At 43.3% G+C, this 12,446-nt stretch overlaps 1 protein-coding gene across 4 annotated transcripts in view; it reads left to right on the forward strand.

Moving 5' to 3' along the window:
- Positions 1-445: 445 nt before the first annotated feature.
- LOC117529194 (tenascin-like) overlaps positions 446-12,446 on the forward strand; it is a 101,025-nt gene continuing 89,024 nt past the window's right edge. For all 4 annotated transcript variants that reach the window (XM_034191894.1, XM_034191896.1, XM_034191897.1 and 1 more), the window contains exons 1-5: positions 446-995; positions 1,451-2,764; positions 7,840-8,103; positions 8,204-8,319; positions 11,164-11,317. In XM_034191894.1, the coding sequence (XP_034047785.1) occupies positions 518-995; positions 1,451-2,764; positions 7,840-8,103; positions 8,204-8,319; positions 11,164-11,317 (2,326 nt within the window). In that variant the 5' untranslated portion in view covers positions 446-517. The remainder of the gene's footprint in view (positions 996-1,450; positions 2,765-7,839; positions 8,104-8,203; positions 8,320-11,163; positions 11,318-12,446) is intronic.

Here is a 12,446-nt window from a genome sequence, read left to right on the forward strand (position 1 = left end):
CTTTGTCACCATTCTTGCTGTTTCTACCCCATAACTCCAGAACATTCAGTCATAGATAGTCCAAACTATACCTTTTTGGAATCTTTGTGATCAGACACATAATGTGGTATAGCTTTCAATATGATTGGAGCATTTGTTAAATTTTGACCCCTGTGTAATTCTTCTATGGCCGCCATATTGGATTTTCAAGTGGCCTGAACACTGATTTATGAAGAACATTCATGCCAAATCTGATGCTTGTATCACCAAGTGAACAATTCTGGCCAGAAATCATACTTATCTGCTCCACTATATTATGATGTCACAAAGGTGTGATGGGCACTTTCAGCTTTTCAAGGTGATGTTGAATATTAAATGTGTTGAGTATTTGAAACATTCCAAATTGAACATGAAAGCAGTTGCCGTATCTGATATAGTGTTTTCTGTCTGTTTTTCTAGGACTTTGGTCACTAACCAGGATTAGTTGAGTCAGAAGGTGCAGCTGTTTATTTTGCCACAACCACATCCTGTTGCTAGCATGGGTACCAGAGGCCAGTTTTGCCGCCTCCTCTTTACTACTGTCCTCACGTTATCGAATGCTGGGCTTGTAAAGAAAATCCTTCGGCATCCACGAGAGACTTCTTCATCTTCTGGACAACATAACATCACCTTCCCCAGTCCAGAACATCCTGTAGTCTTCAACCATGTCTACAACATCAATGTACCCGCAAGCTCTTTGTGCTCCGTGAACTTGGACACCCCAGACGGCATGCAACTGCACCCCAAAGATGGAGCAGCAGGCTCAGACTATCATACTACTGAGCACACCCTAGACGGGCAGAACCAGATTATCTTCACCCACCGTATCAACATACCATGGCAGGCCTGTGGTTGTATCGAGAATCTGCCCGGCATGAAGGAACTCATGAGCAGGTTGGAGATGCTGGAGAGCCAAGTTTCAGTATTGAGAGAGCGGTGCAACGGTAACGGTGGCTGCTGCAGCTCACAGGTCACAGGTAGAGATGCTTTCATGTAAAGACAATAATGTACCTACCATATGGGTGTAAAAGTTATAGCCTTAAAGTAAAATAATCATGCATTTTGCCACAAGATATATGGTATAATCTTGTGAGTTCAAGTCTTCAGAACAAGACACATCTGTTGAAGTCATCAGCTGGAATGCTCTTGGACGTAAAGTGGGAGCAAATAATACTGAGGCTTATAGTGCGGAGACCAACAGCTCATCAGTTACATTTGAATAGGTCTTTATTATAGTGCAGAAAAGCATGCAGATGCTGTAATTCCTACAAAGTAATAGATGTTCTTGAGTATGTTTAGTTAAAAAACAGCTGTTCAAAAATGCACATTTGGAATTGAAGTCAGCGTCTTGCAACAGGAACGGTATTCCTTAAAATGCTCGACTGGATCTGCAACAATCAGTCAGTTTTACTGTCTTTCTTTTCTGTCCCAGGTGAAGTGGGTACTAAACCTTACTGCAACGGTCACGGAAACTACAGTGCTGAAACCTGTGTCTGCATTTGTGAATCTGGCTGGAAAGGAACCAACTGCACTGAGCCCGACTGTCCGAATAACTGCGAGGGCCGAGGCCGCTGTGTGGAGGGAAAGTGTGAGTGCCAGGAGGGCTTTGCAGGAGAAGACTGCACGTCAGAGGTTTGCCCCGTGGACTGCGGAGAACACGGCCACTGCGTGGGCGGCATCTGTGTCTGCTCAGATGGTTTCTCCGGTAAAGACTGCTCCCTGACCGCCTGCCTCAACAACTGCCAAGGGCACGGCCGCTGTGAAGCTGGAGACTGTGTGTGCTATAAACCCTGGACGGGTTCCGATTGCTCTGAACTCAACTGCCCCAAAGACTGCAATGATCATGGGCGCTGCGTGAATGGAACCTGTTACTGCAACGAGGGTTACATTGGGGAGGACTGTGGGAATCGTACCTGTCCCAACAACTGTCGAGGTAACGGGTACTGCCAAAATGGCATATGCGTCTGCAGCGTCGGCTATAGTGGAGATGACTGCTCTCACTTCACCTGCCTCAATGACTGTAATGGTCGAGGTACATGCTTCAACGCCATGTGTATTTGTAACACGGGCTACCAAGGGGAGGACTGCAGCCAGTTAGCATGTCCAAACAACTGCAATACCAGAGGCCAGTGCATAAATGGGCATTGTGCTTGTGATGTAGGTTTCCAGGGCGAGGACTGCTCTGAGCTGTCCTGCCCCAGTAACTGTCTCCTCAGAGGACACTGTGTTAATGGCCAGTGTGTGTGTGACGAAGGCCTCACTGGTGAGGACTGCAGCATCAAGACGTGCCCCTCAAACTGTTACGGCCGAGGGGACTGTATTGGCGGCCGTTGTAGGTGCTATGCTGGCTTCACTGGTGAAGACTGCAGTGAGCTGAGCTGCCCAAACAAATGTCAAAACCGTGGCCGGTGCATTGATGGTCAGTGTGTGTGTGACGAAGGCTTCAGCGAAGAAGACTGCAGTCAGAAAGCCTGTCCCAACGACTGCAACGCTCGAGGACGCTGTTTTGACGGCAAGTGTGTATGTCAGGAAGGCTTTTCAGGGGACGACTGTTCCGGGCTTATTTGTCCAGATAACTGCAACAATAGGGGGCGCTGTATCAAGGGAAGGTGTATATGTGAGACTGGATATGAAGGACGTAGCTGTGCAGAGCAGAGCTGCCTCAACAACTGTCAGGAGAAAGGACAGTGCGTGAACGGTCAGTGCATCTGTGACGAGGGATACGTTGGTGAAGACTGCTCACTGGGTAAGTCTATGATTTTAAAACACACCTGTCAGTTCATAGCATTAAAGAGGCCGAACCCAAAAAAAGTCCACATTTATTTTCCTTTATATAGCACCAAATCACAACAGAGTTGCCTCAAAGCGCTTCACACAGGTAAGGTCTAACCTTACTAACCCCCAGAGCAACAGTAGTAAGGAAAAACTCCCTCTGAGGAAGAAACCTCAAGCAGACCAGACTCAAAGGGGTGACCCTCTGCTTGGGCCATGATACAAACATAAATTACAGAAACAATTCACAGAACAATTCACGGACGAATATACAAGAAATGCTATTGGCACACAGGACAGGAGGGTCGCCAACACAAATACAGCTCCCATCTCTGGATGGAGCTGCACCTTAAACAGAGAGAAAAAATAGAATCAGGCATCAGAAAGACAAAAAATACTATATAATTTTCAGCATTAAACAACAAGAAAAACAGAGAAATACTAAGGTGATCGCCGGCCACTAGACCTAAACTTCACTAAAAGACCCAGAATTTAGGTAAAGTTGAGGCCGCGACATGCTCCAATTACTAATAAATGAATTAAAAGAGTAAAAAGTGTAAAACAAAACTGTACCAGTATGCTAGCCATATGAAAGGGAAAATAAGTGCGTCTTAAGTCTGGACTTGAAAATCTCCACCGAATCTGACTGTTTTATTGACGCAGGGAGATCATTCCACAGAACAGGGGCACGATAAGAGAAATCTCTGTGACCCGCAGACTTCTTATTCACCTTAGGGACACAAAGTAGTCCTGCACCCTGAGAACGTAAAGCCCGGGCCGGTATGTAAGGTTTAATTAGGTCAGCTAGGTAGGGAGGTTGTTGTGCCTGTACCTTCATATGGCCTGTGGGTACATCACCCTGCTCAGGGTGCCACTCTCATTGGACCTATTGGACCTATTTTGGAATTGTGGGATAGCTCGCGCCCACAGATTGAACTCGCCTGCCACCCTGCTCAGAGTGCTGCTCTCATTACCAAACCATTCCAATCGTATCGTTCTGAACTCTTCCACATCAAACTCCATCGTGTCAATGTTTACAATGTGCTTGAGCAATAACAGGTGAAGTTGCTCATAAACTTTAAGTTTCTTAAATATTTATTACGGCCACTCTTAAAACTTCAGTTATCTTTATCATTTTATTACTGGTAAACTTTAGAATTAATTTAGATGAGATATACTCATTATCTCACAGAAATATATCACAATTATCTGGGAACTACTTTATGCGCAGGAATTCATCAAGCATGTTGGCTGCAAGTGCGTACTAACACAGAATCCCCAGAAACTGGACAGTTGTTTAGCCATAATGAGAGCGTCCTCTTTTAACTTGTCATAGCTTCTTTTAAAATTAACAACTTCTACTGGTCATGTAAATAATGGCAATCTCAGCTCTGCCACTAACCACGCAACGGCCAAATACAGAAGAGTGTCTATGCCATTGCTTAACAACATAACAAGCATTATCATTATTATTATTGTATGAGTACGACAGTACGCGTGCTCTGACTGCCTGTTACCATGACAATCGGTCGGGATCGCGGGATCGGGATCAGATGTGCAACTTTGTTTACAATTTTCACGGAATGAAATAAAACAAAACAAATTTCGAATAAAGCATGAGCGACGAAGAGGACCATTCTCTGAGCGAATTTTATTACACTGATAAGTTTGAATTGGAGAAATTAACAAGTCGAAGTGCACATGCAAAATGAAGACCAACAAGATGAAAACACAGCTTCGAACAGCCATAAAATAAACAAATTATGAGGCTTGCTTGCTCGGTCTGTTTGGTGTTTTTTTTGCACTGTCAACACCTCGGCCTGATATTTTCCTGTACAGACCTCATGCTCGGTTATGGCCCCTTCGCACATAGTGTGAAGTTTGGACAGTGTTTGGATGAAAACAGCGAAACAGTTCAAAATTAGCACACGAAACATCGCGCCAATGAGCAGGCGTGCACGACCCTGGTGCGAGAGTTCATGCACGCGACGGGGTCTTTCAAGCAAGAACAGTGCCAGGTGCAGCACATGGCACCGCTTATGTGGCATAAATAAAAAATAAAAACCCGCCGATACCTGTGGAACCACATGGCGCTGCTTATGTGGAATAATTAAAAAAAAAAGAAAGCGAAATCACACCACTCACTGGACGCAAACTCACGCCTTTCAAAAGTTCTGATTACCAGTCAGCAACTTTACCACTGAGCTACGGCAACGTTCTTTGAAAGTTGCAGGAATCTGCCTCATATCAGGAAGGACATGGAAGTATTACAAAAAAAACTAAAATTACACACCATATAAAAACACCGCATTTATCAAGCGAGCAATACAAATATAATCCATCTGTTCACCTGTAAATGACCCACGGTCACAGATATACAGTCATGAAATGACATGAATGAGAAGCAGTTCACTTGTCTAATTCATGTCCACATCTGCAGGCATGTCTCCAACTGGCCACACGTGCATGTCTTGTGGATGACGCACCACAGGACACTGCGTCATGTGGAACAGAGCTCACGTGAGTGACGTGACAGTAAGACTGCCTGCTGCACGTTCTGATCTGACAGTCCGTTTCAACCTGGGAGCAGCCTGTCCATGTGTGCTCCGTGCGTGCGCGTGCTGCAGCATGTCACCACAGTGATATGTTTTTATTTATGTCCACTTGTTAATAGCAAACAGACACATGCGCGTCACAGTAGGCAGTTGTTTGTCCATGTCTATCCAAACACAGTACGTGGTGTCCAGCTGTGATGTCCAGAACCACAGATTTTCACAGCCGCTTCAGTGGGAGGACACACCTCCTGTCAACTCAGCGCACACAACAAAGCCACACTTGTGTGGGACTTAGACAAATTTCTCTGCGAGTACGAAGGTGATTGTCTGCAGTCTGTTGTCATGTTAACAGTGCGACTGCCCACGCATTTTCCGTGCGAGCCGTGTTAGATGTTCATGCGTGTCACCTGGAATTTGGCCGGCACCTGCCGTGAGAGGGTGCGATGGTTCACACAGCGCACATGCTGTCATTCAGGCGCTGGTGTGCGCAAATAGTTGTAGCAACAGGAGGCAGGGATGACATTACACAGTTTGCACATGATTCCCGCATCATGCGCACTAAGTGTGCACTTTGTGCAAACTTTGCACTATGTGTGAACGGGCCCTTAATAATCCTTTAATCATATCACAGCATCCGTACTATTGGGTCACAGTAACCGTACCATTACCTAACATAGCAGCCAATCACATCACACTATTCTCACCATTGCCTAACAGAGCAACAAGAAATCATATTATATTGTCATTACCATTGCCCAACCAAGTGATAACATCACTGTCCTTGCTGTTGCCTAATAACATGACAACCAGTCACATCACAGTGTCCGTGTCTTAGATGTCTCATCATCATATGACCTTTCACCTTTGTTATTAATCAATGAATGCAAACAGTTTATGCAACTAGGAAGTTTTAAATGTGCAGAATGTTAACTGGTATTAATACACCATTATCTATGTTTTGCTCCTTGCAGTACATTGCAGTTGCAATGGCTTTGATTTTGCAGTAAGCGGTCTGCTTTGATCAGCTGTTGTGAAAAGAGTATTAATAAAAGCAAAAAGTCCTCAGCCTCAGGGCCTTCATGGGGCGGTTATAACGTCCAGCCAACCAATGACTATGTTGTCCTTATAACATATTATACAGTTATTACAGCAGATGGCAAATAAAGGCACTGACAGTATATTCTGGGCTTTTTCAGATTGTTTCATGACTGTTTGTCTTGTACAGTTAAAATGATATAAACAAGTCAGTAAAAGTAAGTCCCTTCGGCTGCTCCCTTGTTTGCACTCGGGGTCGCCACAGCAAATCCAAGGTGGATCTGCATGTTGAATTGGCACAAGCTTTACGCCGGATGCCCTTCCTGACGCAACTCCACATTACATGGAGCAATGTGGCAGGGGTGGGATTTGAACCCAGAACCTTCTGAACTGAAACCAAGCGCATTAACCACTTGGCCACCACCCCTATCTGTAATGAACTGAGGTTAAAAAAAAAAAAAAGAAGAAAAAGAAGAAGAAGAAAGAATTTCCACATAGAGGCAAAATGACTGTTACATATCTCATATCACTACGAAATGCATGAATTTAGCAAAAAGCCTCTGACAGCATGAACGAAATGACCTATATGGTTGTATGGGTTGGAGGACTTGTAGGTTTTGCACGTTTCTGTGTGTGTGTCAGTTAGATGCACAATTAATGAAAATGTGGATGGGATATTTTTTGAGTTTCAAAGTTAAGTCACCATCCATAATGAGAAAAACTCATTTTATTCTGCTCTTTGTACACATATTTTTGACAGGAACTGTGGCTCTTGTGTTTGTTTTTAGCATTACGTGATGGATCCTCAATTACTACGTTTACGAGAAACATTTTTCCAAATCAAAATCCAAAGATATTGTTTGCATCAGCACCAAAAAAAAACGGTCACGTGTGTTTACGTGCCAAACAATTCAATCAGAACCGATATAATGATGTGAGTAAAGTATGCTTTCATAAGCAGTGCAAGTTTAAAGATGGACCTGCTGCTCGCAGTTTGAACTATTGTGCATTCGAGCAAGGACAAAAAAAAAAAAACTTTTCCATGCACTGGAAAAAGAAAAGAAGAGAAGCACAGAGCATTTCTATGGCACTTGTCAAAACTGCTTCTGCTGCAGCCCCCTGCAAACAAGGCACGTGTGAAGCAACAAATTAGAATGGACGGAACATTTCTGCACGACCCAGCAGCCCTTTAGAAAGGTCGGCTATTCAGTGGAGCCAACTGGGCAGTCGGGTGTAAAACTGAGTGAGCTGGAGACAGAAAGTGAAAAAAAAAAAGTCAAAAAATGCTGAAGCCAGTTCAGTCAACCATGTCCAGTGCTAATATTTTCCATTTACACCACCCTTTATATTCTAGTCATTTCATTACAATTGACATGTGGTAACATGAGGCATTGGCAACTAATTGAAGGCATGAGAAACGCTGCAAAGTTTTTCCTTCCTTCTCTTTGTCTTTGTCTAGTGTCTCCTCCGAAGGACCTGAGCATCGACGAGGTCACCACTAAAACAGTGGGTCTGTCCTGGAACAATGACATGCTGGTGACGGAATACCTTATTACCTACATACCCACATTTCCTGGTGGTCTGTCCCAAGAGTTTACTGTACCAGGAGTCAAAACTTCTGCCACTGTCAAAGAGTTAGAACCCGGCATTGAGTACCTGATCAACGTCTACGCTGTTTTAAGTAACAAGAGAAGTGTCCCCGTCAGTGCCAGGGTGGCAACACGTATGTCGTCATGGTCTCCAAGCTGGGAAAGCTGCAGAAAAATGTCATACTTTATCAAAAATACAAGTGGCATTGAATACATTGATTCTTTCTCCTCTAGATCTCCCACAGCCGGAGGGTTTAAGGTTCAAATCTGTGAGGGAGACCTCAGTGGAGATAACGTGGGATCAGTTGGACATCCCCTTTGATGGCTGGGAGGTGTATTTCCGCAACACGGTGTGTCCACCTTTTTTATGTTTTTATGAACAAACTACAAAGCAGCGAGAAGTAATAGGCTGTGCGAACTTCCCAGAATTCTTCATTTCACTCAAACTTAAAGTTTCCTTGCCATGTATGAACGCATCACTGAGGTTTATACTCTGTAAATCTGTTGTTTATAATTTGAACAAGTATTTCTTTGACAAACTGTATATAATTGTGGTATCTTATACGTAAGTCAACATTTGTGGTCGCACGTATTCATACACTCACCAGGAGCAAGAAAGTTAATTTTGAGCGTTTAATGATATCTTTGAAATGTTCTTTTGCCAGGGTGGAATGATTGTACAGCATACATCATTAATCATGTTCATGATTTTAATGAAATATTCAGGAAAAATTATGCCAGAAGCTTGTTGTTGGTGACCAAAAGCATCTGGTCGAGGTGCAGCTTCCTAAGGAACATTTAACTAAATATTTGTGGGGGTGTATTTATATGTTAGAGCCTGTATGTATAATTTTGACCCTGTGCGAATGAGAGAAGGTCCAAAATACAGTAAATTCAATCTTGTGTGCTCAATCCTTGTTTTTTTTCCAGGTGTTAATGGTGTATGCTGTAGAATTATTTGACCCTGGCAAAAGTACAGTTCAAAGGCCAAAATTAACATGACTTTCATGACCATGATCAAGTCAGGTCAAGCCTGAGAGCATGCTCTGGTGCTGCACTTTGCGAAATCCGCAACACCACGGAACTGCCCTGAGTCCTGGATGGCAACCACCCAGACAGACAACCGGTCTATTCCCGCTCGCTTGATACAAGGTCATTCCAATAGTCTCCAAAGATCCTTCGGAGACATTTAGTACCAAAGACATCCAGGTGTTGCTTTAAGTCACTGGTTAGTGACTAAGTCTCGCAACAATAGCATCGCCAAACACCTCTGTCCACTCAGCTCTTCCCAGGTGACTCTCTGTCTCAAAGGCCGAGGACCTAGAGGTATGTATGTCACTGCCGAAACAAGTGAATGTCTCTACAAGTTCAACTCTTTCACCACATACGGATACACTTCTGATGGCTGAGTCCAAGAAGTCATTAAAAGCCTGAACCATAGTCTTGATCCAAGACAATCTCAAACCCAGGCACTCTGAATCCTCATTCAGCTCCTCAAGTGCTGCAATCAGAGCATCCATTGATTCCACAAAGATCACAGCATTGTTCACGAAGTCAAGGTCAGTAAACCTTTCCTTGGAAACAAAAGCACCCAAATCACTAGTTTCCATGACCGATTCCAACACCCAGTCCATGTAAGCATTGAATAGTGTAGGAGCCAGAACACATCCCTGATGAACACCAGTTTTTACTGGTAAAACATCAGTCTCTACCTCCATGCCACACAGCACTCAGTGTCTGTATATAGGCTGGCTATGATGTCCAATAGCTTGGATGTTTGATCAGTTGAATAAAACACTGCGAAAATCAACAGGCTGCAAAGAAGCAGAACGTTCACTGGGTGTTGCGTCTGTTGATGCCCATGATGAGTGTATGTAAACATCCAACCACAGCTTTATGTAAGATGTTGATGAATTTTAAACACTTTGCCATAAAGATGATTTGTTCTCAATCATTCCCACCATGAGAAAAAGTTATAAGCTGCCACAATGGTCCCTCAGAGTGCAACACCTGTGCCTTACATGTTCAACGCTGACTCATGCAAAGTCATTCTTTGACAGTGTTGCCACAGTTACTTTGAAAAAGTAATCCAATTACTGATTACTGATTACTCCTTGAAAAAGTAACTTAGTTACTTTACTGATTACTCAATTGTAAAAGTAACTATGTTAGATTACTAGTTACATGCTATTGTAACAAGCACAAAACAGGAGTGAACTACTACTTTTGGCTGCTGCACAGTCATATACAGATAGTAGAGTTACTTATTAGGCCTTAATACTTCTAATAGTTCAGATGCAAAACCTATCAAGTCCAGTTGATCACTTAATGAGCTTTACTTAATGGAAACTGTCCATCTCACATTGTCTCTTTTAAAAAGAAAAGATTTAGTGGACTAACTGGGTTTTGCATCTGAACTCATCCTATACAGTGTGAGTGTAAATGACTTTAGGTTATTCAGTATACAGGAGCAGCTTGTCACAAGTGTAGATGTTTCCATCTTGTGACCACAGAGTAAGAATCGACAGGAGCATCATATGTGATCACTGGAGACATGTATTAATGACAAGTATAAATGTAACCAGGTCAAAATCAGATCTAGATTCAATCTGGATATGACACATTTTAATGTCAGGTGTAAATGGAGCCATAGTGTTTTCTTTAACCAGTCCTTTAAAATGTAATCCATCAAAGCCTATAAAAAATTAAATCTTATGGGTGCTGGATCATAACAATAACTACAAAAAAAACAAGGAATCCACTCACCGAAAAAACTCAATATAAAAGCCTACAATGCATCATGAATATTTAAACTGATTACTGTTTGATTTCAGCTGCAGCCACAATTCAGAAGAACGATGTTAGAACCTTAGTCTTGCAATAACACTTGCAATAAATGATTCCAAAACAGTCAAATTTGATCATGAATATTGTGACCACAAGCTTTTAGAATGATTTCCTGTCAAACGCCAACCATTAGGTAAGGGACATACAGAAAGGACACGACGGATACTCCTACAGTAATTTGGTTTCTTGTGTGTGTGTGTGTGTGTGTGTGTGTGTGTGTGTGTGTGTGTGTGTGTGTGTGTGTGTGTGTGTGTGTGTGTGGTGTGTGTGTGTGTGTGTGTGTGTGTGTGTGTGTGAATATATAATTAACAGGACATTTTCCATTCATTTATTGTGTGTTGCTGCAGAAAGAAGAAAATGGGAAAATCGTGACCCTCCTTCCACCCTCTCAAAATCAGTTCCTCCAGTCAGGTCTTGGACCAGGACAAGAATACAAAGTGTCCATCAACATCATCAAGAACAACACCAGTGGACCCCAGATATCCAAAACAGTCACCACCAGTGAGTTTTAGGGTGAAACCAAATGAGCACAGTATAAATTTGGAGGTCACTGTTAGTCATTCCTAATGAGATATTGATGATTCAAAACCACATGTTGTGAAAGTAATTTATTGAATGATAATTGCCGTGGATCTGCACCTTGAGAGTCACAGTCACTTGACACTGGAGCAGCACCTACTATGGCTGTGCAAGCCAACGCAGGAATTACAGTCCCTGCCACGGTGACCACACTCACAACTGGTGTCTATAGTTGGAGCTTGTTAGCTGTGTTTGCATTTTGCTCTTTGTTCTTCTGCCACAAGATGTAGATTGTTTTCCCCCATGTGTACATTGTGGTTCCATTGCTGTCTCCAGCAAGGGCAATCTTGGGCAAGAACTTTCCATCCATTGATGTCCAAGTTGAGGGCCTTCATGTCTCTTTTGCAGACATCCTTGAACCAAAGTTGAGGGTGGCCCTGGCCTCTCTTGCCTGTTGCAAGCTTACCATACTGTAGATCCTTGGGAATCCTGCCGTCGTGCATCCTGTGGACATGACCCAACCATCGGAGGTGACATTGACGTGCAGGGTGAAGACTCTGGGTGTGGCAGCACAGTTGAATACCTCATTGTTTGCTACGTGGTCTGTCCATTTAATGCTCAGAATCTGCCTCAGGTTGGGCATGTGGAATGTATTGAGCCTCCTTTCTTGCCTTGAATAGAGTCCTCACTGCCATATAAGAGGGCACTGAGGACACAGGCTCTGTAGATGGCCGTCTTGGTCTTTAAGATCATTTTGGTGTTGTTCCAAACCCACTTTGAGAGCCTGGAAAATGTTTACCAAACCACCTGCTGACTTCAGAGTCCTGAGAGAGGTTGTTGGTTGCCGTTGCACTAGGCTTTGTAAACTCCTTCACCACATAATTGTTTGTGATGATTGATGAGCTACTGGTGTCCTGGCCCATGATGTTGGTTTTCTTAAGGCTGATTGTCAGTCTGAAGTTCTCACAAGCTTGGGTGAAACAGTCCATAAGATTTTGAAGATGGTCTTCCTTGTGAGCTGTCAAGGTTGCATCGTCTGTGAATACCATGTCTCTGATAAGAACCTTTTAGATCTTAGTCTTTGCCTTCAGTCTGGGAAGGGCAGAAAGCC

The sequence above is a fragment of the Thalassophryne amazonica genome, chromosome 17 (genome assembly GCF_902500255.1).
Source record: "Thalassophryne amazonica chromosome 17, fThaAma1.1, whole genome shotgun sequence".
NCBI lineage: Eukaryota > Metazoa > Chordata > Actinopteri > Batrachoidiformes > Batrachoididae > Thalassophryne > Thalassophryne amazonica.